The 27710-nt window shown below is 42.0% G+C and overlaps 1 protein-coding gene across 3 annotated transcripts; it reads right to left on the bottom strand.

Moving 5' to 3' along the window:
- Positions 1 to 6198: 6198 nt before the first annotated feature.
- On the bottom strand, positions 6199 to 19970 carry LOC111965383 (dual specificity protein kinase CLK4). Of its 3 annotated transcripts, none has more exons than XM_070444104.1 (12): positions 19942 to 19970; positions 19066 to 19223; positions 12613 to 12877; positions 11835 to 11934; positions 11360 to 11426; positions 11012 to 11128; positions 10507 to 10673; positions 7980 to 8074; positions 7681 to 7810; positions 7215 to 7297; positions 6889 to 7059; positions 6199 to 6751 (listed from the first exon to the last, which is right to left on the bottom strand). In XM_070444104.1, the coding sequence occupies exons 2-12, from the start codon at positions 19221 to 19223 to the stop codon at positions 6602 to 6604; spliced, it is 1503 nt and encodes a 500-aa protein (XP_070300205.1). In that variant the 5' UTR covers positions 19942 to 19970; the 3' UTR covers positions 6199 to 6601. The 3 variants fall into 3 exon arrangements, with proteins under 3 accessions (XP_070300205.1, XP_023845320.1, XP_023845322.1); XM_023989552.2 differs by having other exon boundaries at positions 19850 to 19969; XM_023989554.2 differs by lacking the exon at positions 11835 to 11934.
- Positions 19971 to 27710: the final 7740 nt, after the last annotated feature.

The raw sequence follows: 27710 nt of genomic DNA on the forward strand, positions 1-27710 counted from the left end.
TTCAGAMTGAGCTGAACAAACATTAAATTCATATTTCCTAACCTTTGTATAACAAAGTAGAAACAGGGTCTTGAAACAGGGTTGAGACTAGGGTAACAGGGTYGAAGATGCGGTCTGGCCAACGCATTACCGGGGGCAAACTTACCACCCTCCAGGACACCTACAGCACCCGATGTCACAAGAAGGCCAAAAAGATCATCAAGGACAACAACCACCCGAGCCACTGCCTGTTCACCCCGCTATCATCCAGAAGGCGAGGTTAGTACAAGTGCATCAAAGCTGGGCCCGAGAGACTGAAAAATAGCTTCTATCTCAAGGCAATCAGGCTGTTAAACAGCCATCACGAGCACATTAGTGGCTGCTGCCTATAGGCATAGACTAGAAATCACTGGCCACTTTAAGGAATGGAACACTAGTCACTTTGATAATGTTTACATATCTTGCGTTACTCATCTCATATGTATATACTGTTTTCTATACTATTCTACTGTATCTTAGTCTGTTCCGCTCTGACATCGCCCTTCCACATGTATATAGTCTTAATTCATTCCTACTTAGATTTGTGTGTGTTGAGTATATGTTGTGTAATATGTTAGGTATTACTTGTTAGATATTACTGCACTGTCGCAGCTAGAAGCACAAGCATTTCACTACACTCGCAATAACATCTGCTAATCAAGTGTATGTGACCAATAAAAATGTATTTGATTTGATTGTGGTGGTAACTTCTTCCATTTAAATTGGTTTTGTTTACTCTCAAAATTCATTTGTATTTCATAGATATAACCATGTAGTGAGGACAATAGATATCAATTTGAATCAAACTGAGTTTTTTAACCAAACTTCATTAAAAAAAAAGTTTTAATTAAACATAGCCGACATGAATAACATTGAAGAGACCTGGGCCTGCCTGTTAAAACACCACAGGCGGGGTTCCCACTGGGTACACATCGTATTGGCAGGCTGAGGCTTTGGGGTATAGTGTGTGTGTGTGTGTGTGTGTGTGTGTGTGTGTGTGTGTGTGTGTGTGTGTGTGTGTGTTGTGTGTGTGTGTGTGTGTGTGTGTGTGTGTGTGTCTGTTGCACCCTCTACAACCACTGTGATTGCTATTTGACTCTGCTGGTCATCTATGAACATTTGAAAATCTTGAAGAATGAGCCTGGTTCGTCTCTAGGTTTCTTCCTAGGTTCCTGCCTTTCTAGGGAGTATTTCCTAGCCACYGTGCTTCTACATCTGCATTGCTTGCTCATTGAGGTTTTCAGGCTGAGTTCTATATAAGCACGTTTCGACATCTGCTGATGTAAAAAGGGCTTATAAATACATTTTATTGATTGAGTGGCACCATGGAGCAGGTCTTACAGGTAAGTAGATACTTTGGTGTGTGTGTGTGCCTCTTGCTTCATGGTGTTTATCCCAAAAGTCTGGCCGACACCACTTTCAAGAYCTCTACGTGGCGGGATGTCACAGTCTGTGGGGGTGGAATGATTTCAAGAACATCATCAAACAGGTACCAGTGGGTGTCATCACGAGCAGGCCAGAAGAATCTGTTTGATCCAACGCGATACACTGTACTTAGACATGCGTTTCATCGTGTTCAGTATGATATTAAGTATGATATATTGGTCTTCGCCGTATCCGAGCCTACACCACARCCCAAGCTGCTCTGGACTTTCCCACTGGATTTCCTTCAATGGCTTGTGGCCTTCCTTCACTGTCTGGCGCAGCAGTTGGCACATTCTTGCTGAAACAAAGGTTGTGTGTTGAAGCACTTGCAGTCGGGTTGCTTCTGTGTTGAGCACATATAGCTGAGATCACAATATATCGGATGTCATATCCACATAGTGTCTTCGGAATGTATTCAGAACCCATGACTTTATCCACATTCTGTTAGGTTACAGCCTTATTCTAAAATGAATTAAATCATTTTTCCCCCTCGTCAATCTACACAGAGTACCCCATAACGACAGAGCGAAAACAGGTTTAGACATTTTTGCAAATTTATTAAAAAAGAAAAACGGAAATATCACATTTACGTTAGTATTCAGACCCTTTACTCAGTACTTTGTTGAAGCACCTTTGGCAGAGATTTCAGCCTCGAGTATTCTTGGGTATCACGCTACAAGCAAATACACCTGTATTTGGGGAGTTTCTCCCATTCTTCTCTGCAGATCCTCTCAAGCTCTGTCAGGTTGGATGGGGAGCGTTGCTGCACAGCTGTTTTCATGTCTCTCAAGAGATGTTCGATCAGGTTCAAGTCTGGGCCACTCAAGAACATTCAGAGACTTGTCATGAAGTCACTGCTGCCTTGTCTCGGCTGTGTGCTTAGGGTCATTGTCCTGTTGAAAGGTGAACCGTTGCCCCAGTCTGAGGTCCTAAACGCTCTGGAGCAGGTTTTCATCAATGATCTCCGTTCTTTGCTCTGTTCATCTTTACCTCGATCCTGACTAGTCTTCTAGTCCCTGCCGCTGAAAAACATCCCCACAGCATGACGCCTCCACCACCATGCTTCACCGTAAGGATGGTGCTAGGTTTCCTCCAGATGTGATACTTGGCATTCAGGCCAAAGAGTTCCATCTTGGTTTCATCAGACCAGAGAATCTTGTTTCTCATGGTCTGAGAGTCTTTAGGTGCCTCCAAGTGGGCTGTCATGTTCCTTTTACTGAGGAGTGGCTTCCGTCTGGCCACTCTAACATAAAGGCCTGATTGGTGTAGTGCTGCAGAGATGGTTGTCCTTCTGGAAGGTTCTCCCATCTCCACAGAGGAACTCTGGAGCTCTGTCAGAGTGACCATCGAGTTCTTGGTCACCTCCCTGACCAAGGCCCTTCTCCCCCGACTGCTCAGTTTGGCTGGGTGGCCAGCTCTAGAAAGAGTCACGGTGGTTCCAAACTTCCATTTAAGAACGATGGAGGCCACTGTGTTCTTGGGGACCTTAAATGCTGCAGAAATGTTTTAGTACCCCTAGACACAATCCTGTCTCTGAGCTTTACAGACAATTCCTTTGACCTCATGGCTTGGTTTTTGCTCTGACATGCAATGTCAACTGTGGGACCTGATATAGACAGGTGTGTGCCTTTCCAAATCATGTCTAATCAATTTCATTTACCACAGGTCGACTCCAATGAAGTTGTAGAAAGGTCTCAAGGATGACTAATGGAAACAGGTTGCACCTGAGCTCAATTTCAAGTCTCATAGCAAAGGTTGTGAATACTTATAGAAATAAGGTATTTCTGTTTTTGAAAAAATGTCTAAAAACCTATTTTTGCTTTGCATTATGGAGTATTGTGTGTAGATTGATGAGGATATTGTCACAGGCCGGCTCATAACCTGTGACAAAAATGAGGGGACACGAACAACAGGTATAGGCCAATTAAAAAGGTTCTTTATTCTAAACCAAAACTATTAACTTTAAACAAAGAAAAAGGAATGAGGTGTGGAAGTATCATAATGTAAGGTGTATGTAAAGTGCATGGATGCGTTATTCTGTGTGTGTGAATATGACTGAGTGAAAACTATGTAAAACTACAAAGGAACAAACAAATCAGGATCATACCTGGAGGAGCAGAGCGAGAGAGAGAAGGGATTAGTGAAGCAAGTTTAAATACCCTGAGCCCAGGTGGCTCCAATCACTAACGACCCTCCTCTGCCTGCAGGAGGAACCGCCCCTGCAATGCAGAGGGGCCGTGACAATATGTTGGGGGTATAATCCATTTTAGAAAAAGGCTCTAATTTAACAAAATGTGGAAAAAGTCAAGGGTCTGAATAATTTCCAAAGGCACTCTATATACAGATTTTCAGGGCAATTTACTTAGACTGAGATATGATGATCTAAGCAGAAATGTATATTGACAAGAATAAAATGYTTTTTCCAGTGACGTCACTCTAATAATCAGGGCCGGTCCTTGCCTTTCTGCCGCCGCCGCAAGAATAGAATAGTCCCAGTAAGCAAAATTACATTCCAGACGTTGAAGTTAGGTTCAATTTAGGTTCTGAAAGAAAGATGAAAAGGTATTTTCCATATGTTTAAAATACATAATTTCCAGGATGTTGAAAAGGCCTCTTTTTCGGACTTCGAAAAATATGTATTTTTTGGATGTTGAAATCAGGCTCATTTTTTGTTCTGAATTAAAGTTGAAAAGAAGGGAATTTATAGACATCTATGCTTGGGCCAAATCCAGGCTGTTCCAGACTGGACAAAATCTAAAACAAACATAGACTGCACCAAAAAAAGACATCCAAAAGGCGTCGGTCCGTGCTTGCTGAGGTGTAGCCTACAGTGTTGCCTGACATTTTATTTTAAGGATGCCCATCTACATGATAAGCCTACCGTTTGTAAAACACAACAAAAAAAAAGACATTGGCTCATGTGGTGTAGCTTACTATGTTGGCCTGCAACATTTTCTTTTTCGCTCTGATCAGCTTGTCAAAAATGTACAGATACAAACTTGAAACCACTGATCATGACAATAGGGTTCAACTCCTGGACAGTGTGATTGTCCATTCCATATTGTCCATTTACCTTTGACCTGTCCTGTTTTTAGGATATGTTGTTTGTGACTTGACTTTTATTTTTTCATGACTTGACCTTTTTTGTTGTTGATTGAGCGCCATTTAAGCTAGGCTATTAGATCGGAGAAACAGTTTAGCTCGGAAAGTACTGCCCTCGTCAATCTAACGTCACAGGCGGCTGCCTAATCCTGCTAATAAACCTATTCATGGCTACTGTACATATTCTTAACATGRACAACATTGCAGTCAATATATGCATGTGGTTATGAGAATGAAGATAAACAATAATAATGAACTTGAATAACTGGATAACTTCACAAAGTGACAAACTCAACCGTGTCAGTCTCACAACCCGGTTTTGGCTCAAATACCCACTGATGTCACTTCCGGTTGATATCGCATAAGGATAAAGGATAAATTCACAATTTTTATGGGGGCGTTGGCGTAACTGGGTTGAGGGTAGACTGAGTTATSCAACTAAATATTGTGATTTTAATCAATAATCCCACATTTATTTGGCAACATTTATGGGATTATGTGCACATTTTATTAGTAATATCCGAAATACAAATTCAGTGAAGGCCATGAGAAAATGATTGGTGTCAGTGTAAAACAAGATAGTTTCTGATATTAAAGATGACATTTATGTAACGTTTCTTACACTTCATTGCAGGGGACATTTTAAAACCAGAACCTGGAACTGGAGCAGCGGTTCCCAACCTAAGGATCCTGAGTTTCCTGGGGGGTCTCGAGGCCTTATTGATTTGAGGGATTAGGGGTCCTTGGGGGGGGAAAGGTTGAGAACCCCTGAACTAGACACACTGCTGTGCACAGGGTTATCTTTGTTGTTGCACATTATCAGTGGGGTCTTTATTGGATCCCTTGATAAAGATTAGCAAAAAATACTGTATAAAAAATTGTATGCAATTTTTTTTGGGGGGGGGGGTTCTAATATTTTATACTAATACAATTGCTCAGAGAGATCATGTTTAAGATGTAATAATAAAAATCTAAAAAAAGAGGTCAAAATGATTGGATCATGTTTTCAATACTCCTGCACACTCCCCTTGCGAGGATAAAAAATATGAGATTGGAGAWCACATTGGGAGGGATCCTCCATACAGAATTCTTCCAGATYCTTGATATCCGTCGTCTGCGCTTTACAGATTGTCCTCAATTCAACTCACAGGTTTTCCAGTCCAGAGGCTGAGATGGCCATTGCAAAATGTTGATTTTGTGGTCAATTAACCATTTCTTTGTGGATGCATTGTTGGGATTGTTGCCTTGCTGGAAGATTTACTTGTGGCCAAGGTTCAGCCTCCTCGCAGAGGCAACCAGATTTTTAGTAAAAATGTATTGTTTCTTCATAAAGATCCACCACCATATTTTACAGCAGGGATGAGATATTTTCTGACAATGCATTGTTCTTTCRGAGGCAGAACCCACCATTGGTGTGCGTGACCAAAGAGCTCTATTTTCATGTCATCTGACCATAGAGCTCTTTGGCTACGCACACCAATGTTGGGTTTGGCCTTCAAAATTACACATATGCAGAAAATACCTCATATGAATAAGATTTTAGCAAAAAGCTGAGTTTGGTTCACTCACAAGGAGAGGGTACTGGAGTATTGAAAACATGGGATGCAATTATTTTGACACCCATCTATGAAAATTCTGGACCCCACTAGATACTTTCATATTTCAGAAGTTTTTATTAAGAAATGTACACAGCGATATTCCAAAAGTTACAAATCCAGCCAAATTGAAAAAAGGGACTTGAACAAAAATTGTACAACTCAATAATGCATCAGATTAATAAGTACAAACAGTTGCTACTACAATACAATAAATTAACACTAACTAGCATGACAGCGATGGACTTTGTGACATCGGCTGATGTAAAAAGGGCTTTATAAATACATTTGATTGACTACGGAGCCACGTGGGCAGACTGATACAGTCATTGCTAAACAATCTCTCTCGGAGAGTCAGAAAGTATTGCCACGGCAATCATCAATCATCATGGTTGTCATGGCGATGGCCATTGCCCCAACTGTTGTCACAGTGACAGGTAGGGTCAGGTTGGGGTGGAAGGTCAGTTTTTGGTGGCCTTGAGTAGGCAGGTGAAGAAGGGGTGTCTGAGAGCCTGGTCCAGGGAGAGGCGTTTAGTCGGGTCATACTCCAGCATCTTCTGGACCAAGTCAAACAGCTGCTCGTGGTCTGCACTCTGGGCCGTCATGTATTGCTGAGAGAAGAAGACAGAGGAGATGGTTAGATTCATCGATATCAGCCAACACAGGACACACCAACACTGATTCAGATGGCTTTATATAATTCGCAATACAAAATAGGTTCCCCCATAATGCAAGAGGCCCCCCTTACCTTGAGTGGTTTGCAGTGTTTCCTCACATATCTGCCAGAAGAGCTGTGTGCGTCCCAGTCCAGCTTGTAACGATGGACRTACCGACGCTTCCTGGTTTTTTGCAGGAGGTGTACAGGTATGGGGCCAAGGACCCTCTCCATCATAGCCAGGTGTTCTTTACTTTCGTGGGTCTGGAGGAGAGAAGAGAGACATGGAGATGAGGCTACATCCCGGACACACTGATCTACCCTTGCATAGAAAGAAGCCTGAACACCTTAAGATGAATGCATGATTTAGAAGGCATTCTAGTATGACGCTGTTGATGTGACAGCAGATAGTCACCCACCTGGAAGAGAGTTGACCCCAGGTAGTACTCTATGAGGATACAGCCCAGACTCCACACGTCACAGGCATGGTCCCAGCCCAAACCTACACACGAGAGAGAAAAGCACTACATCACTAACAGAGAAACGAAGGATGCAAGAGCCCCATGTGCCCTGGTCAACAGAAGTGCAATATATAGGGAATAGGGTGTCATTTGGGACACAGCTCGTCTGTAAGCACCTCACATACCAYCAGTAAGTGCCTGGACTATTAATTGGTTGATAACTGTAAATATTTATTGTACTTTCACTGTAAATATGTAGCCCATTGCACTTTTCATATTAATTTATTGTGTATTATTCTGTGTTTTAAACGATGTACTTTGTCCTTCTAAGCAAATGACCAAATTACTTTCCCCCTGGTGGGATAATAMAGTTGATATAATCATGACTTGGCGTTGTGGCAGAGTGGCAAAGTTGATATCTTACCCAGAATGACCTCTGGGGCGCGGTAGTGGCGTGTGGACACTACGGAGGTGTGGTGGTCGTGTTCATACGTGGCATTGCCAAAATCAACCACCTTCACATCCGGGTTCTTCAACGTCCTCTTGTCACGTCTCTGTAGGGCAGAGACGAGTCATGACAAATATTAATTTGAGTTAGTCAGACAGTACACAAAGTCATGTAAGGCGTGACAACCAAATCAGTGAACCAAATCAGTGAACTTCAGTTAATTTAAGGTGAGTCAGTGTTTTGTCAATCGGAGAGCAGGTAGATAAGACTCGTACCATTTTGGCATTGTACTCGATGTCGTACTTCGAGTCCACAAACAGAATGTTCTCCGGCTTCAGGTCAGTGTGTGTCAGCTTGTTCTTATGCAGGACTAAAACAAACAAAACACAATCAACACAGGCAGGAAAGTAGACAACACTCGTTTCTATTACACCATACAATTGAATACACTCGTATTAGGGATGTGCATCTTTTCCTTTCAAGACAACTCGATAAGCGTCTAGATAAATGCAGCCTTTGTTTTTYGTTCTCCCACTTTGGTTCTGAAACCACTATCACCCACAAATGAACTTGTCATTTTTGCAGAATAACTTCTTTGGAGTAGGGGGCAGTATTTTCAAGTCCGGATGAAAAGCATGCCCAGAGTAAACTGCCTGCTACAATGCCATAAAAGCTAGAATATGCATATTATTAGTAGATTTGGATAGAAAACACTCTGAAGTTTCTAAAACTGTTTGAATGATGTTTGAGTATAACAGAACTCATATGTCAGGCAAAAACCTGAGAAAGAATCCAACCAGGAAGTTGGAAATCTGAGGTTGGCCGATTTTCAACTSAGCTCCTATTGAAGATAGTGGGATATTGGTAATGTTGCACTTCCTAAGGCTTCCACTAGATGTCAACAGTCTTTAGAACCTTGTCTGATGCTTCTACTGTAAAGTGGGGGCGAATGAGAGGATTGAGTAAGGTCTATCATGACCTGAACATGTGCTGACCATGCGCGTTCATGTGAGACTGAGCTCTGTTCCATCGTACWTCTGAAGACAAATTAATTCTCCGGTTGGAACATTATTGAAGAATTATGTTAAAAACATCCTAAAGATTGATTCAATACTTCGTTTGTCATGTTTTTACAGACTGCAATATAACTTTAACTTTTCGTCCGTACTTTCCGCTGGACTTGCCCGCGCGTCGTGAGTTTGGAAAGTGTACTGAACGCTAGAACAACAAGGAGGAATTTGGACATAAATGATGGACATTAACAAAACAAACAAATATTGTGGAACTGGGATTCCTGGGAGTGCATTCTGATGAAGATCATCAAAGGTAATTGAATGTTGATAATGTTATTTCTGACTTATGTTGACTGCACAATATGGCGGATATATTTTTGTCTTGATTGGGCTCTGAGCGCAGACTCAGATTATTGCATGGTKTGCTTTTTCCGTAAAGCTTTTTTGAAATCTGACACAGCGGTTGCATTAAGGAGAAGTGCATCTAAAACTCCATGCATAACAGTTGTATCTTTTAGCAATGTTTATTATGAGTATTCCTGTAAATTGATGTGGCTCTCTGCAAAATCAAAGGATGTTTTGGAACTTCTGAACGTAACACGCCAATGTAAACTCAGATTTTTGGATATAATATGAACTTTACCGAACAAAACATACATGTATTGTGTAACATGAAGTCCTATGAGTGTCATCTGATGAAGATCATCAAAGGTTAGTGATTAATTTTCTCTATTTCTGCTTTTTGTAACTCCTCTCTTTAGCTGGAAAAATGGCTGTGTTATTCTGTGAATAGGCACTCACCTAACAATCGTTTGCTTTGCTTTCGTCGTAAAGCCTTTTTGAAATCGGACACTGTGGCTGGATTTACAACAAGTGTATCTTTAAAATGGTGTAAAATACATGTATGTTTGAGGAATTTTAATTATGGGATTTCTGTTGTTTTGAATTTGGCGCCCTGCAGTTTCACTGGCTGTTGAAGAGGTGGGACGCTACCGTCTCACGTACGTACCCTAGAGAGGTTAAGTGTTTGAGCTAGTAATGTATCAATATTAATCATTTACAAATGAGCTATGAGAAAGCCAATGAATATACAGCACAACTTTGGATTTCAACCCCATCTCAAAATCAAATATAAAAAAAGTATTGTTGAAAGCAAAACTAACAAAACTATTGCTGATGGTGAACCTGAACAATCAAAATAAAATATATTTTAAGTCCCAKTCAGCAGGTATAGCCAGATGAGTCATCTCCGGTAGTTTACTTCTATTCCGGTAAAATATTTTTCAACAGTTGTCACACTTGTTGTTTGGCATGAAAAATTACTTGTAGATCAATGACTGTCAACGTAGTCACATGCAGTTCGTCACTGAAGGAGAGAACTTATATCAGTTGTCACAAAATATTAGGTATTTTCAGAAGGTAGATTTTTTTTTATATGATTGGTTACGGGTGATGCGTAACGTTTGAATTGATTTTCTGACTGATGCATGCTACATTTGGATCAGTTTGGGGTCTGCTGCGTATCTGTGAATCGTAACATTCCTAAGTCGAATAACAATCTCTGTAGTCACCACTATTTACAATGTCTGCCTCTCAAATGACAGCCATATTCCCCCTAAAAATGCACTGCATAGAGAAAAATGGGGTGCAATTCGGGACACACACAATAGTTCAGCTGTGACATTTAGCAGTGGTCTTATCCAGAGTGGATGGTGGTTACTACCACAGAAATCCTATTCACTGACTACTCCAATACGTTCTAAAATGTAATTTTATGGTAACTACTCACATCGTACRGCTCTGATGATCTGGTAGGCCATGATTCTGATGTGTTCTACGGGGAACGGCTGGAAGTTGTTCTGCTTAAGGAAGTCATAGGTACTGAGCCCTAGCAGCTCAAACGATATACACACGTGGCCATGGTGGTCGAACCAGTCCAGCATCCTCACACACGCACTGAGACGGAAAGGGGGAGGAGAGAGTGGGGAAGGACAGAGACAAAAGAGGGACTTACATTTACATTTTTGTCATTGAGCAGACAACATTATTCAGGATGACTTAAGGCAGCTAGCTAGGTAAGATAATGTCTGATACTGATGACAAACACCGATATTTGATMATTAAAGTGAGATATTTTAGCGATAGTCCATAATTAAAGTGTAAGCCTGGCAGATAGCCTCCTACTGCTGTGTAGTCTACTGCTGCATGTGTGACTGCTTCTCATCCTCGTAATGCAGGGCCAACCTGATTTCTGCTAATGTATGTGGCTTGTTCTAACTGTGTGTGAGACTTACTATCTCCGGTCACAGTCCAGAGAGTTCATCTGCTCCAGCACCTCCACCTCAGCCATGGCCGCCTCGCGGTAGCGGTCAATGTTTTTAATTATCTTCAGTGCCATGCGAGCACCACTTCTGGAATCACAGACAACAAACAGCCAACAGTTAAGTCTAGAGAAGGGAGAGGCTTTCAAACAAGAAAGTGAAAAACAGAGATTGAGTTTGTGAGAGCATACTGTACACATTCGAGCGGGTCATTCATCTCGGCTCGAGGGAGGTGCTCAAAAGTTAACAAAGAGAGAAGGGTGGGGCAGCAAGAGTAGCACAGTCACCGTGACATCCAGACGTTTCCAGTGAGCGACTTACTTAGAGTGATCGATGCATTCCACGACTTTCCCAAAGGCTCCTTCTCCTAGAGTGGACACAATCTCATCTACAGGGAATAAAGAGTACTAGTTAGAACCAGAGGAGTGATGACTGGCATCCACTACCATGACACCTGATCTGCCACAAAATGGCTGCCGCTAGCACTGATTTGACCTAAGCTGCTTTGTTTGATATGGATTTAGCATTATACTGTCTGCAACTAGAACAGAACAGGGCTCCAAGCCAACAGTACATAAGACACAGTACACACATCACACTAATAATGATGTTATGTAGCAAGGTGTAATACTAATCAACATTTAACAATACAGTGATAAACCCTACCCACCCAAATACAATACATGCCTACAATAGAATGGGTATTTTGCAACAGTACGCCATATCAAAACCAAACTGTAACAACAAAAGAGATATAGATAGTTGACAGAGAAAAAAAGGGGAATATATTCTATACATCTCGCTCTCAGCATGTCTCCCCTGTGATAGATCAGGTGACCCTCGTCATCATCCACAACACTCCTGGATCTTTTCCTGCTCCTGCGATGATGGCTCCTCTGTTGTCCCATCACGACCATCACCACCATCATCAACCATCAACCACCATCATCATCGACCCAGAGAACATCAGGCCAGGCCACCACAACCGGACGGAACGTGCCATTCATTCATTCAGCGGGCGGAGAGGGGGGAATCGGACGTGGGGGAGAGATTCGGATGGATCGGCCCATTCAGAGTGGGTGGGTAGTAGCGAACCAGGCAGCGCCAGCGGACCACAGCGGGAGCAGCACATTCAAATTCAGCCCCACCAGAGAAAGGCATAGGGGGCGTCACCACATAGTGGGTGTTACAGAAGAGAAACACGGCAACAAGAATGTTCATGTGAGAGACTTTCTCAAAGTAAACGGTACAAAAAAAATGATAAGCTATCACAGTGTTGAATAGGCTAATATGAATTTGTCTCCTTCAAGTTACAGTTCTTGGTTATCTTCTGACTGTGAATGATACATATAAAGCTTCCCTTGACTATTCTTATTGAAACCTCGTAAAGGTGTTTGCTCCTAGTCTTAAAAGTTATGCCTAGATGATCTTCACTGAATTTTGGTACTAACATAGGATCCAGTCTTTTTTACTGTGGGTGTGGTACATACGGCGAGAGATACACACACAGAATGCTAACACCATTAATAACCATATTAAGAAGGAAAATGAGAGAGAGTGGGATGTTCTCATACCGAGTAAGAGGAGCGTAGGTGAGAAGGGCTGCGTCTCCGCCCTCGGCGGCTACTGCGTCTGCTGCGGCCGCTCTGACCAGATGACTTGCTGTAGTGGTGCCACTCCTTGTCCCTCTCGCGGTCTCCGTATCTATCCCTGGAGGGGCCCCTGCTGTCCACGTCGTAGCCCATCTCCAGGCTGGCTACTCTGGCCCCATTGTCCTTAGACTCTAGCCTCTGCTGGATCAGGCTGCGCTGGATCAGGCTGCGGGTCTCCAGGTAATGCCTGAAAGGGAGAAACACAGCTTAGCGACTGACTCCTCCTCCTCCTGCCTACTTAGTCACTGCTTGGTTCCAATGGCTTCACCGACACCCTATCCCAAGGGGCTTTACAAGTATTAGGAACAAGCTGATTTACGACTACAGGGTGCTACATCATGATTCCAGTGTTCTTGGTGTGAAAGACTAGAAGTTTGGCATTCGAGCATATGGTAGATTCATAGTTCTAGGGGTAAACTGACGCAATAAACTGGACAGACCATGTCTCACAAGAGCGGTCAGAACAGATCATGACATGTAGGGCAGCAGGTAGCCTAGCGGTTAGTTACCGAAAGGTAGTTAGTTCGAATCCCCAAGCCGACAAGGTGAAAAATGTATGGTTCTGCCCTTGAGCAAGGCAGTTAACACTCCACAACAACATCTCTTCGATTTAGGATTGGGTTAAAAGCGGAAGTCAAGTTTTGGTTGGACCTCGTGTGCAATTGACAAAAATAAATGTTACCCTTTCACATGTATCTATCATAAATATGAGAAGCCAGCTGAATGTATATATTAATGCACAAGCACAACCCCCTCCCCCACTCCAATGTGCACACTGGAAAGCACAGGTGTCCACTACGACAGTTATTGATGTGGCTTAGTGAGGAATCCGTGAAGCCCTTTCAGGAGAGGCTTTGAGGAATGYGGTCTGAAGCAGACCTTCAGAGCCATGATGGCACYCTGGTGGGTGTCAGGTCTCTTCCAGGAAAAGGTCTGCGTCGCTGGGAGACTTATTATTAGAGCTGCCCTGCCCTTTCCTCCTGCCCTGGAAGCTTCCACCATGAACTTCGCTCACATAACATACAGCTCAGGGACAGACACAGGAACTGGAAAGGTTTTTACCTTCCAGCAATAAAAAAAAAAATACATTGAAAGTGTCCAATGACTTCCCATAAGAAGAGTTAAAACTTTGAAAATATAAAGAACAGGGTTCATACACATTTTAACAAATGGAATTCCATGACTAAGGAATATTTCAGGATATTGCCAATGAGGCCCTTTATCTACTTCCCCAGAGTCAGAAAACATTTTAATATACAGCTGAAGTCGGAAGTTTACATACACCTTATCCAAATACATTTAAACTCAGTTTCACTATTGCTGACATTTAATCCTAGTAAAAATTCCCTGTCTTAGGCCAGTTAGGATCACCACTTTATTTTAAGAATGTGAAATGTCAGAATAAGAGAGAGAATGATTTATTTCAGCTTATATTTCTTTCATCACATTCCCAGTGGGTCAGAAGTTTACATACTCAATTAGTATTTGGTAGCATTGCCTTTAAATTGTTTAACCTGGGTCAAACATTACGGGTAGCCTTCCACAAGCTTCCCACAATAAGTTAGGTGAGTTTTGGCCCATTCCTGCTGACAGAGCTGGTGTAGCTGAGTCAGGTTTGTAGGCCTCCTTGGTCGCACACGCCTTTTCAGTTCCGCACACAAATGTTCTATAGGATTGAGGTCAGAGCTTTGTGATGGCCACTCTAATACCTTGACTTTGTTGTGCTTAAGCCATTTTGCCACAACTTTGGAAGTATGCTTGGGGTAATTTTCCATTTGAAAGACCCATTTGCGACCAAGCTTTAACTTCCTGATAATTTTCCTTCCTCATGAAGCCATCTATTTTGTGACGTGCACCAGTCCCTCCTGCAGCAAAGTACCCCCAAAACATGATGCTGCAACCCCTGTGCTTTATGGTTGGGATGGTGTTCTTCGGCTTGCAAGCTTCCTCTTTTTACCAACAAACATAACGATGGTCATCATGGCCAAACAGTTCTATTTTTGTTTCATCAGTCCAGAGGACATTTATCCAAAAAGTACGATCTTTGTCCCCATGTGCAGTTGCAAACCATAGTCTGGCTTTTTTATGGCGGTTTTGGAGTATTGGGTATTTGTTATGTCGATATAGGACTTGTTTTACTGTGGATATAGATACTTTTGTACCCGTTTCCTCCAGCATCACAAGGTCCTTTGCTATTCTTCTGATAGGGATTTTCACTTTTCGCACCAAAGTACGTTAATCTCTAAGAGACAGAACACGTCTCCTTCCTGAGTGGTATGATGGCTGCGKGGTCCCACGGTGTTCATTCTTGCGTACTATTGTTTTTACATATTAACTTGGTACCTTCAGGTGTTTGGAAATTCCTCCCAAGGATGAACCAGACTTGTGGAAATCTACAATTTTYYCCCCCTGAGGTCTTGGCTGATTTCATTTTCCCATGATGTCAAGCAAAGAGGCACTGAGCTTGAAGKTAGGCCTATAAATACAWCCACAGGCACAGTTCTAAAGCCATGACAYCATTTTCTGGAATTTTCCAAGCTGTTTAAAGGCACAGTCAACTTAGTGTATGTAAACTTCTGACCCACTGGAATTGTAATACAGTGAAATATAAGTGAAATAATCTGTCTGTAAACAATTGTTGGAAAATGACTTGTGTCAYGCACCAAGTAGATGTCCTAACCGACTTGCCAAAACCATAGTTTCAAAACRAGTCTTAATGACACCAACYTAAGTGTATATAAACTTGACTTCARCTATACATATACACACACTCAAAAGTTTGGGGTCACTTGGAAATGTCCTTGTTTTCCATGAAATGAGTTGCAAAATGAATAGGAAACATAGTCAAGACATTGACATGGTTACAAATACCGATTTTTAATTCAAATAATAGTGTCCTTCAAACTTTGCTTTCGTCAAAGAATCCTCCATTTGCAGCAATTAAAGTCATGCAGACCTTCGGCATTCTAGTTGTCAATTTGTTGAGGTAATCTGAAGAGATTTCACCCCATGCTTCCTGAAGCACCTCCCACAAGTTGGATTGGCTTGATGGGCACTTCTTACGTACCATACGATCAAGCTGCTCCCACAACAGCTCAATAGSGTTGAGATTGGGTGACTGTGCTGACCACTCCATTTTTGACAATACCAGCTGACTGCTTCTTCCCTAAATAGTTATAGCACAGTTTGGTGCTGTGCTTTTGGTYATTGTCCTATTGTAGGAGGAAATTGGCTCCAATTAAGCGCCATCCACAGGGTATGGCATGGTGTTGCAAAATGGAGTGATGGATCTTAACTTCTTTGGGGTAGGTGGCAGTATTTTCACGTCCGGATGAAAAGCATGCCCAGAGTAAACGGCCTGCTACAAAGCCATAAAAGCTAGAATATACATATTATTAGTAGAGTTGGATAGAAAACACTCTGAAGTTTCTAAAACTGTTTGAATGATGTTTGAGTATAACAGAACTCATATGTCAGGCAAAAACCAGAGAAAAAATCCAACCAGGAAGTTGGAAATCTGAGGTTGGTCGATTTTCAACTCAGCTCCTATTGAAGATAGTGGAATATTGGTAATGTTGCACTTCCTAAGGCTTCCACTAGATGTCAACAGTCTTTAGAACCTTGTCTGATGCCTCTACTGTGAATTCGGGCCGAAGCAGAGAGGAATGAGTCAGAGGTCTGCCAGCAGCCACGAGCTGACCATGCGTGTTCACATTTACATTTACATTTAAGTCATTTAGCAGACGCTCTTATCCAGAGCGACTTACAAATTGGTGCATTCACCTTATGATGAGAGTTTGCTCCCATTCCATTTGCTTTTCTGAAGACAAAGGAATACGGTTGGAATATTATTGAAGAATTATGTTAAAAACATCCTAAAGATTGATTCAATACATCGTTTGACATGTTTCTACTGACTGTTACGGAACATTTTGACATTTCGTCTGCTTTTAGTGAACGCGCTTCGTGACTTTGTTCACCAAACGCGCTAACAAAAGTAACTATTTGGACATAAATGATGGACATTACCGAAAACAACTAACATTTCTTGTGGAAGTGGGAGTCCTGGGAGTGCATTCCGACGAAGATCAGCAAAGGTAAGTGAAGATTTATAATGCTTTTATGACTTTTGTTGACTGCATAATATGGCGGCTATATTTGTGTCTTGATTGGGCTCWGAGCGCCGACCTCAGATTATTGCATGRTTTTTGCTTTTTMCGTAAAGCTTTTTTGAAATCTGACACAGGAGTGCATCTAAAATTCCTGGTGTTTGGCTCAACGAGTTCAGCAGGGAGGAGAGAGTGGAGAGCCGAAAGCATCTAAAATCTAAACTTCCATGCATAACACTTGTATCTTTTAGCACAGGAGAAGTGCATCTAAAATTCCATGCATAATACTTGTATCTTTTAGCAATGTTTATTATGAGTATTCCTGTAAATTGATGTGGCTCTCTGCAAAATCAAAGGATGTTTTGGAACTTCTGAACATAAGGCGCCAATGTAAACTCCGATTTTTGGATAAAATATTAACTTTACCGAACATACATGTATTGTGTAACATGAAGTCCTATGAGTGTCATCTGATGAAGATCATCAAAGGTTAGTGATTACATTTATCTCTATTTCTGCTTTTTGTGAATCCTCTCTTTGGCAAAAAAAATGGCTGTGTTATTCTGTGAATAGGCACTCACCTAACATAATCGTTTGCTTTGCTTTCGTCCTAAAGCCTTTTTGAAATCGGACACTGTGGCTGGATTTACAACAAGTGTATCTTTAAAATGGTGTAAAAACATGTATGTTTGAGGAATTTTAACTATGGGATTTCTGTTTTGAATTTGTCACCCTGCAGTTTCACTGGCTGTTGAAGAGGTGGGACGCTAACGTCTCACGTACCCTAGAGAGGTTAAAGGCTCTTTTACCCTGTACAAATCTCCCACACTACCACCAAAGCACCCCCAGACCATCACGTTGCCTCCACCATGCTTGACAGATGGCGTCAAGCACTCCTCCAGCATTTTTTTTCTCACCAACATCTCATGAATGTTTTTCTTTGTGATCCGAACACCTCAAACATAGATTCGTCGGTCTATAACACTTTTTTCCAATGTTCCTCTGTCCGGTGTCTGTGTTCTTTTGTCCATCTTAATCTTTTCTTTTTATTGGCCAGTCTGAGATATCGCTTTTTCTTTGCAGCTCTGCCTAGAAAGCCAGCATCCCGGAGTCACCTCTTCACTGTTGACGTGGAGACTGGTGTTTTACGGGTACTATTTAATGAAGCKGCCAGTTGAGGACTTGTTTGAGAAACGGATGCTGCACTAGACACTAATGTATTTGTTCTCTTGCTCAGTTGTGCACCGGGGCCTCCCACTCCTCTTTCTATTCTGGTTAGAACCAGTTTGCACTGTTCTGTGAAGGGAATAGTACACAGAGTTGTACGAGATCTTCAGTTTCTTGGCAATTTCTGGCATGGAATAGCCTTCATTTCTCAGAACAAGAATAGACTGACGAGTTTCAGAAGGTCTTTATTTCTGGACATTTTGAGCCTGTAATCGAACCCACAAATGCTGATGCTCCAGATACTCAACTTGTCTAAATAGTCTAAAGAAGGACAGTTACTTTGAAGCAAGRCATGCCTCATAATATAAAATAAAACATTAAAGGGTTCAAACAATTAAGTATGTTTTCAAAATGCATACTCCCTCCAGCTCACATTGTAAACTGGTGGGTGACGYGCTGATAGCCTGTTGCCTGCACTTGAATAAACAGGTGCGCTTCAATCCATTTTTTGAGAGAAAATAGGTATTTTCGTACACCAAAACAATACACAATGGCATTTAGAATTGTTGTGCAATGAATGGGCTTATAAAAGCATCTATTACTCCAGCATCAACCAGCTGAGGAGCTGCAGGAGAAATCCTGCTCAAAATCAGCTCTGTATGCAGTGCATGTTATAGTTGTGTTGGATGAACCAAATTAACCTACAGACCGATAAGCAAGATAGTCAAATGTATTAAGGTTACACCAAGAACAWTGAAGGACTGATGATAAACAAGCAGTCGTCAATTTTCTAGGTGTAACAGTTGGTATAATGGGTCAATTCCATAAACAACATTTTTCATTCCTGGATTGAGGTACATTTCCTGAGCAATATCACTTGTCTCAATGTAAACTGGATTGCCTTCTGACCCCAGTGCAGGTCAGTTTAAACAAGCGTGATGGGATTTTTAAAATTGAACCAGGCAAGTCGGTATGGTCGGTATTTCTAGTAAGTAAAAAGGAGAGATCTAGTTAGGGRTTGCTTGTGGATAGGTGGAGCATCTGATAGTTCTGTTGGCGACTACAGTGAAGTGATGACAGATGGGGTCACAATATTTACCTTTCATTTGTTTCGAGGTTAAGTCTTCGAGATTTGTTCTCCCTTTCACTGCTGTGCGAATCATCTTGCCTCTGTCGCTTTCGGCTCTCCACTCTCTCCTCCCAGCTGAACTCATTGAGCCAAACACCAGGGGAACGCATTCGCCTTGACTGCCGCATCTGCCACACAAGTGATGCATTTTCACATTAGATACATAGCTAGCTAACGTTAAAGCTAGCAACATGGCTAGCTGCCAACTAACGTCGAAAATAATTCAAATCTAAACATAGCTAACGTGAAATTAGCTAGCAAGCTAGATATTCTTATACATGTAATATAGTGAATTCAACCATACAATAGGAGTCTATTGAAATTATTATTTTGCAAGCATTGTCTAGGTAAGTTAGCTAGATAAACCTGGTCAATCTATTATCTTTGTTGCCACTGACTGGCGACGTCTTTGTTCTATATTGCTAACAAGCTACCGTCGTTAGCTTTCTAGCTAACGGTAACTAAAGTTTGACTAATAACAAAAATAAGTTAAACATAACGTTATCTGGCTAGACTTCTTCAGATAACGTTAGCAACATCTGAGAGACAAACTGTAGCTTCAACACAAAAAAMCGATCGTCAATATTTATATTCGGGTAAAAAAAAGAAGTAGGGATAGCCAGTTATAGTAACGCTTTAGCTAGCTAGCTTCCTGGTTCGTCGACGAAACGTGGAGGCTAGCAAACGGCTTAACATTGAACGGATTATATATGGTTTCCGTTCATCTAAGACACATTAAATAACCTGTCCTCACCTTATCTAACGATTGATGTATCCCAAAATACGAATTAATAGGTAAAAAAATGTATTTTTCAGTAGCTACTTCTGTACACTGCACAAACTAACCTGCCTACAAAATGGCGAACTCCGCTGCTGGAACTTTCCATACGTAACTAAATAATTGACGTCAGAAGCTGTACTACGCCCAATGCTGTGATTTTTGGAGATTGTAGTTTTTTAATAAAACGTTTCTTGTAGGCATTGAGGAAGAGGATGTATGTTTCCCCTTTTATCTGTGCAGCAGGCCTAAAATCCAAACCATTCCTCACCTCAGTAGGCCCATTCTGATGAAGGTGTCCCACGCAGAAACGTAAGCCTGTTTGTTTGTCCCGTAAATAAACTCAGACACCGACATCCATGCAGACACCCAGTGTTCGTATTTCGTTATTTTCCCTTCCTGGATAGTCACCTGTTGAACTGTCCTGGGCTAAGTAATGAATGTTTTTGGATTATCAAGTCAAACAGTATTTCCTGATTCTCTTTCCCCCTCCAAGCACGGTGGGGTACGCTGACAAACTTTTATCGAGAGCATCCTGTCGGGCTGTACGGCAACTGCACCGCCCTCAACTGCAAGGCTCTCCAGAGGGTGGTGTGGTCTGCACAACGCATCACCGGGGGCAAACTACTTGCCCTCCATGACACCTACAGCACCCAATGTCACAGGAAGGCCAAAAAGATAATCAAGTACAACAACCACTGCCTGTTCACACCGCTATCATCCAGAAGGTGAGGTCAGTACAGGTGCATCAAAGCTGGGACCGAGAGATTGAGAAACAGATTCTATCTCAAGGCCATCAGACTGCTAAACAGCTATCACTAACTCAGAGAGGCTGCTGCCTACATTGAGACCCAATCACTGGACACTTTAATAAATGGATCACTAGTCACTTTAAACAATGCCACTTTAAATAATGCCACTTTAATAATGTTTACATTAGAGGTCGACCGATTAATTGGAATGGCCGATTTGATGTTTTCATAACAATCTGAAATCAGTATTTTTTTTACACCTTTATTTAACTAGGCAAGTCAGTTAAGAACACATCCTTATTTTCAATGACGGCCTAGGAACGGTGGGTTAACTGCCTTGTTCAGGGGCAGAACGACAGATACTCTACCTATGCTCTGCTCGGGACTTTTCAACACATGTACAACATTTATCAACGCCACCATTAACTAGCCGCCAGATAACGACCCAGGAGAATAAAGCCAAGAGGACCACCGCTCCTACACCACCTGCCTCTCATTGCACTACTGCGAATGCAGTAAGAAGCCAAGGTAAGTTGCTAGCTAGCATTAAACTTATCTTATAAAAAAACAATCAATCAATCATACATCTAGTTAACTAACATCGTTGATGATATTACTAGTTTATCTAGCGTGTCCTGCGTTGCATATAATCGATGCGGTGCATATTTAGCTAAAATAATCCAGGTTAGCAGGCAATATTAACCAGGTGAAATTGTGTCACTCTCTTGCGTTCATTGCACGCGAGAACAGGGTAATGCAACAGTTTGGGCCGCCTGGCTCGTTGCGAACTAATTGCCAGAATTTTACGTAATTATGACATAACACATTGAAGGTTGTGCAATGTAACAGAATATTTAGACTTATGGATGCACCCGTTAGATAAATAGGGAACGGTTCCGTATTCACTGAAAGAATAAAATGTTTTGTTTTCGAGATGATAGTCCGGATTCGACCATATTAATGACCTAAGGCTCGTATTTCTGTGTGTTATTTATTTTATAATTAAGTCTATGATTGATAGAGCAGTCTGACTGAGCGATGGTAGCCAGCAGGCTTGTAAGCATTCATTCCAACAGCATTTTGTGCGTTTTGCCAGCAGCTCTGCTGTTTATGACTTCAAGCCTATCAACTCCGAGATAGGTGGTGTAACCGATGTGAAATGGCTAGCTAGTTAGCGGGGGCGCGCTAATAGCGTTTCAAACGTCACTCGCTCTGAACTTGGAGGAGTTGTTCCCTTGCTCTGCAAGTTGTTCCCCTTGCTCGAGCCCAGGTAGGAGCGAGGAGGGGACGGAAGCTATACTGTTAACTGGCAATACTAAAGTGCCTATAGAAAATCCAATAGTCAAAGGTATATGAAATTCGAAGTATAGAGAGAAATAGTCCTATAATTCCTATAATAACTACAACCTAAAACTTCTTACCTGGGAATATTGAAGACTCATGTTAAAGAAACCACAGCTTTCATTTTCCATGTTCTGAGCAAGGAACTTAAACGTTTAGCTTTCTTACATGGCACATATTGCACTTTACTTTCTTCTCCAACACTTTGTTTTTGATTATTTAAACCAAATTGAACATGTTTCATTATTTATTTGAGGCTAAATTGATTTTATTTGGATTATACACTGCTCAAAAAAATAAAGGAACACTTAAACACACAATGTATCTCAAGTCAATCACACTTCTGTGAAATCAAACTGTCCACTTAGGAAGCAACATGATTGACAATACATTTCACATCTGTTGTGCAAATGGAATAGACAAAAGGTGGAAATTATAGGCAATTAGCAGACACCCCAATAAAGAGTGGTTCTGCAGGTGTGACCACAGACCATTCTCAGTTCCTATGCTTCCTGGCTGATGTTTTGGTCACTTTTGATGTGGCGGTGCTTTCATCTATGGTAGCATGAGACGGAGTCACAACCCACACAAGTGGCTCAGGTAGTGCAGCTCATCCAGGATTGCACATCAATTCGAGCTGTGCAAGAAGGTTTGCTGTGTCTGTCAGCGTAGTGTCCAGAGCATGGAGGCGCTACCAGGAGACAGGCCAGTACATCAGGAGACGTGGAGGAGGCCGTAGGAGCAACACCCAGCAGCGAGACCGTACCTCGCCTTTGTGCAAGGAGGAGCAGGAGGCACTGCCAAAGCCCTACAAATGACCTCCCGCAGGCCACAAATGTGCATGTGTCTGCTCAAACGGTCAGAAACAGACTCCATGAGGGTGGTTGAGGGCCGACGTCCACAGTGAGAGTTGTGCTTACAGCCCAACACCGTGCAGGACGTTTGGCATTTGCCAGAGAACACCAAGATTGACAATTCGCCACTGGCGCCCTTGCTCTTCACAGTGAAAGCAGGTTCACACTGAGCACATGTGACAGACGTGACAGAGTCTGGAGACGCCGTGAGAACGTTCTGCTGCCTGCAACATCCTCCAGCATGACCGTTTTGCGGTGGTATCGTGTGGGGTGCATTTCTTGGGCCGCACAGCCTCCATGTGCTCGCCAGAGGTAGCCTGACTGCCATTAGGTACGAGATGAGATCCTCAGATCCTTGTGAGACCATATGCTGGTGCGGTTGGCCCTGGTTGTCCTAATGCAAGACAATGCTACCATCATGTGGCTGGAGGTGTGTAGCGTTCCTCAAGAGGAAGGCATTGTGCTATGACTGGCCCGCCCGTTCCCCAGACCTGAATCCAATTGAGCACATTGTGACATCATGTCTCGCTCCATCCACCAACGCCACGTGACCACAGACTGTCCAGGAGTTGGCGGATGCTTTAGTCCAGTCTCTGAGAGATCCTCAGGAGACCATCCCACCCTATCAGGAGCATGCTCAGGCGTTGTAGGAAGGTCATACAGGCACGTGGAGCCACACACCACTACTGAGCCTATATTTTGACTTGTTTTTAAAACTTCTTGTGAATAGGGGGGCGCTGTTTTCAACTTTGGAAAAATCGTGCCATATGACACGGCCTCGTACTCTTCGAGATCATACAATATGCATTTACTTACTTACTTGGATAGAAAACACTCTGAAATTCTTAAAACTGTTGATTATATCTGTGGTAAAACACAACTTCTTGGGCAGCAAACTTCCATACAGGAAGTGAAAAATCTGAAAACGAGTCTGTTCAGGCTTGCCTATCAATTGCTCTTTTTATTTTATATATGCACTTCATTTACGCCTTCCACTAATGTCAACAGGCAGAGGATAGAAGGTTGAATGGGTGCTATCTTGATGTGAGGCCGAATAAGAGCTTTTGGATGGCAGGTCCGGCTTTTGTCAGTTCGACGGCCGCGGAGGAGAACTCGACATTGTTTTCTGAAACGTTCGAACCGCGAATTGTGCTCTTAGTCAATAGACATTGATTTTCCAACGAGTTTGATCACAGTTATCAATCTACACTAGATTTTCCACGCGGTGACTCAGTATTGGATTCACTTCTATTGTCTTTATTATGCAGCGCAAACTTTTTGGCACGTGACTCCACGTGGCTCCAGTTGCACTAAGTACGACGATAGATGGATTCTAAACAAACATTGATTATTCTGGAAATCTGGAACTACTTGGCACACATTCGATGGGAGCTCAAGAAAGTAAGATACCATATAGTATGTTATTTCGTATTTTATGTGGTTAAATGTTGGCTCCAACAAGGCGGAGATATGTGAGCGTCTGTTCCTCAATACTGCATGTGGTGTATGTTCTACTAAAGTTATTTAAAAAATTAACACAGCGTCTTGCATTGACCAGTGTCATCTTTCATTTGCTGTACAACATGTATTTTTTAGAAAGTTTATGAGACTTCGATTAGATTAGGTGACTGTCCAAAATATCTCTGGAGATTTTGGGAATTGTTGCTACGTATTCACAATGTATACCACGATTTGCCTATAATATGACATTTTCGAACAACATAATTATTGTATAACCTGATGTTATGAACTGTCATCTGATGAATAGTTGTCCAAAGGTTAGTGATTAATTTTAATCTATTGCTGATTTTTGCGAAAGCTATGTTTGCGGTGTGGTAAATGGCGATTGTGGTGTTTTGGCTATTGTGTGATGAGCTAATATAACATTCCTCTATATTAGTCGTTTTCGACTGCTAACACCCTTACAAAAATGAAATAATGGCTGATTTCCACATAGGAATGTTTATCTTTCATTTGTCCTAGTTCAAAACACAAAAACCCCCAACCCCTCCCGCTAGTACGGTTGGGTATAGTCATAGTGTGATTTATTTGTTGTTCATATGAAATTGTGTTTAATATGGAGTACTCGTTATTGTCTCATTATTCCCTGTTTCTTATGCTCTCTATTTTTGGTCTCTCTGCTCTACTTGCTCTGCATTCTTTCGCGCGTCAACTCTTTGCTTTGGCCGTTAGTTCATCCTATTGTCTCACTACCGAGCGATATTGATCTGATCGTATTGTGAGATAGTCGCGATCATCATTCTCTACAGCCATAACAGTTGACACTCATAGAATAGATACTCGGGTGCAAAACTTACGTTAAATGATGTTCATTGTGACTGTACGTCTGGATTCGAAGTTAGCTTGCACATTGGGTTCGTGTTTAATTTTATTCTGTTACCAATATTGAGTGTGAGGGCTCGTTTGTAAATTAATAACCTCTGCAGCCTCTGGGATACTATGGGTGATTCAGAAAACCGAAATATCCGTCCGATTGATGTGTATTCCGAGCAATTGTGGTTAGCTATCCATAGAAAATATAAGATACAATAATTGTGTTTTCGCTGATAAACATTTTTAAAAAGATCGGAAATGATGTCTGGCAATATACAGATGTTTATCTGTTCATTTGCCATGGTACTTGACTTGTTGAGTTATCATGTAAAACAATTCTTATTACATATGTATATCCCTGTCCCGTTAGGCTAGGCTATGCTAGTCAGCTTTTTTGATGAGGATGCTCCCGGATCCGGGATGGGTATCACTGAAAGGTTATTAAGGACATTACATCAAAGTTGGATCMGCCTGTAGTGTGGTTTTCCACTTTAATTTTGAGTGTGACTCCAAATCCAGACCTCCATGGGTTGATAAATTTGATTTCCATTGATCATTTTTGTGTGATTTTGTTGTCAGCACATTCAACTATGTAAAGAAAAAAGTATTTAATAAGAATATTTCATTCATTCAGATCTAGGATGTGTTATTTTAGTGTTCCCTTTATTTTTTTGAGCAGTGTATTTTAAGTTAAAATAAGTGTTCATTCAGTATTGTTGTAATTGTCATTATTACAAATAAACTAAAAAAATCGGCCGATTAATCGGTATAGATTTTTTTTGGACCTCCAATAATCGGTATCGGCTTGAAAAATCATAATCGGTCGACCTCTAGTTTACATATCTTACATTACTCAGATCACATGTATATACTGTATTTCATACCATCTATTGCACCTTGCCTATGCCGCTCGGCCATCGCTCGTCCATATACTTATATGTACATATTCTCATTCACCCCTTTAGATTTGTGTGTATTAGGTAGTTGTTGGGGAATTTGTTAGATTACTTGTTAGATATTACTGCACTGTCGGAACTAGAAGCACAAGCATTTCGCTACACTCACATCAACATCTGCTAACCATGTGTATGTGACCAATACAATTTGATTTGATTTAATTGTTTCCTGTATGCATATCAGAAAACATTTTGTTCTMGTCTAGTAGCTACTAAAATGGTCCCATCAAAACATGCCTCCCCTAGCCCTTGATCATGACTCTCAGTTCCATTACATTACAAAATAATCATTGGACGAGGGCCTGCTGAGGGGCACAGAGGTCTAAGGCTCTGCATCGCATGGYTTGTGGTGTCACTACAGACCCAGGTTTGATCCCAGGCTGTGTCACAGTACCATAGGGTAGCGCATAATTAGCCAAGCGTCGTCCAGGTTAGGGGAAGGTTTGGCCGGGGGAGCTTTACTTGACTAATCATATCCTAGCGACTCCTTGTGGTGGGCCGGGCGCCTACAGACTGACTTCGGTCGTCAGTTGAACAGTGTTTCCTCCAACACATTGGTGCAGCTGGCTTCTGGGATAAGCGGGCGGGTGTTAAGGAGTGCGGTCATGTTTCGGAGGATATATGACTTGACCTTCGCCTCTCCCGAACCCGTTGGGGAGTTACAGCGGTGAGACAAGATCGGTAGCAAGATGGCGCCGACAGAGAGGGTCGCCTCACTTCTAGTCCTTAGGAAACTATGCAGTAATTTTTTTTTTATGTGTTATTTCTTACATTGTTAACACAGAAAATAGTAAGTGTTATTACATACAGCCGGGAAGAACTATTGGATATCAGAGCGACGTCAATGCTGCTGTTCCAGTTTCAAATTTCTGCTCGTGCGTGGTATGGAACCCTACCTGTCCCAGACCTGCTGTTTCAACTCTTAATAGATCCGCTACTGAAAAAGCCAGACTGACGATAATTCCTGCGATTATTATTTGACCATGCTGGGTCATTATGCACATTTTACACTTGGCCATGTCGTTAATAAATCTCCACCCGGCACAGCCAGACGAGGACTGGCACCCCTCATTAGCCTGGTTCCTCTCTAGGTTTTCTTCTAGGTTTCCTTTCTAGGGAGTTTTCCTAGCCACGTGCTCTACAACCTGCAATTGCCTTGCTGTTTGGGGTTTTTAAGGCTGGGTTTCTGTACAGCACTTCGAGAGATATTAGCTGATGTACGAAGGGCTATTAAAAAACTTGATTTGATGATTTGATTTAGAGCCATGTCTCCATGAAGAAGATAGTTAATGCCTGAGTGATGAAAAGAGTATGCAAATCCCTGATGTGTCTCTCTGGAAATCAACCCTTGCCCCTAATTTCGTCTACCTTGTTATCTAGAGACCGGACATTGCCCTCGGAATATACTCGGAAGCGGTGGGTGGTGTGCATGCCTTCGAAGTCTGACCAGGACCGCTCCGTCTACCTCTTCTGCGGCGACGTTGTTTTTGGTCGGCTCTGGGATCAGATCAAATGCCCTGGGTGGGGTGCGTACCAAGGAATTCCGCTTCCGGACAAGTCGTATTCCCCCTGGATTAATGTTGGGTTAAAGTGAACGTCG

The sequence above is a fragment of the Salvelinus sp. IW2-2015 genome, linkage group LG6.1 (assembly GCF_002910315.2).
Source record: "Salvelinus sp. IW2-2015 linkage group LG6.1, ASM291031v2, whole genome shotgun sequence".
NCBI classification, from domain to species: Eukaryota; Metazoa; Chordata; class Actinopteri; order Salmoniformes; family Salmonidae; genus Salvelinus; species Salvelinus sp. IW2-2015.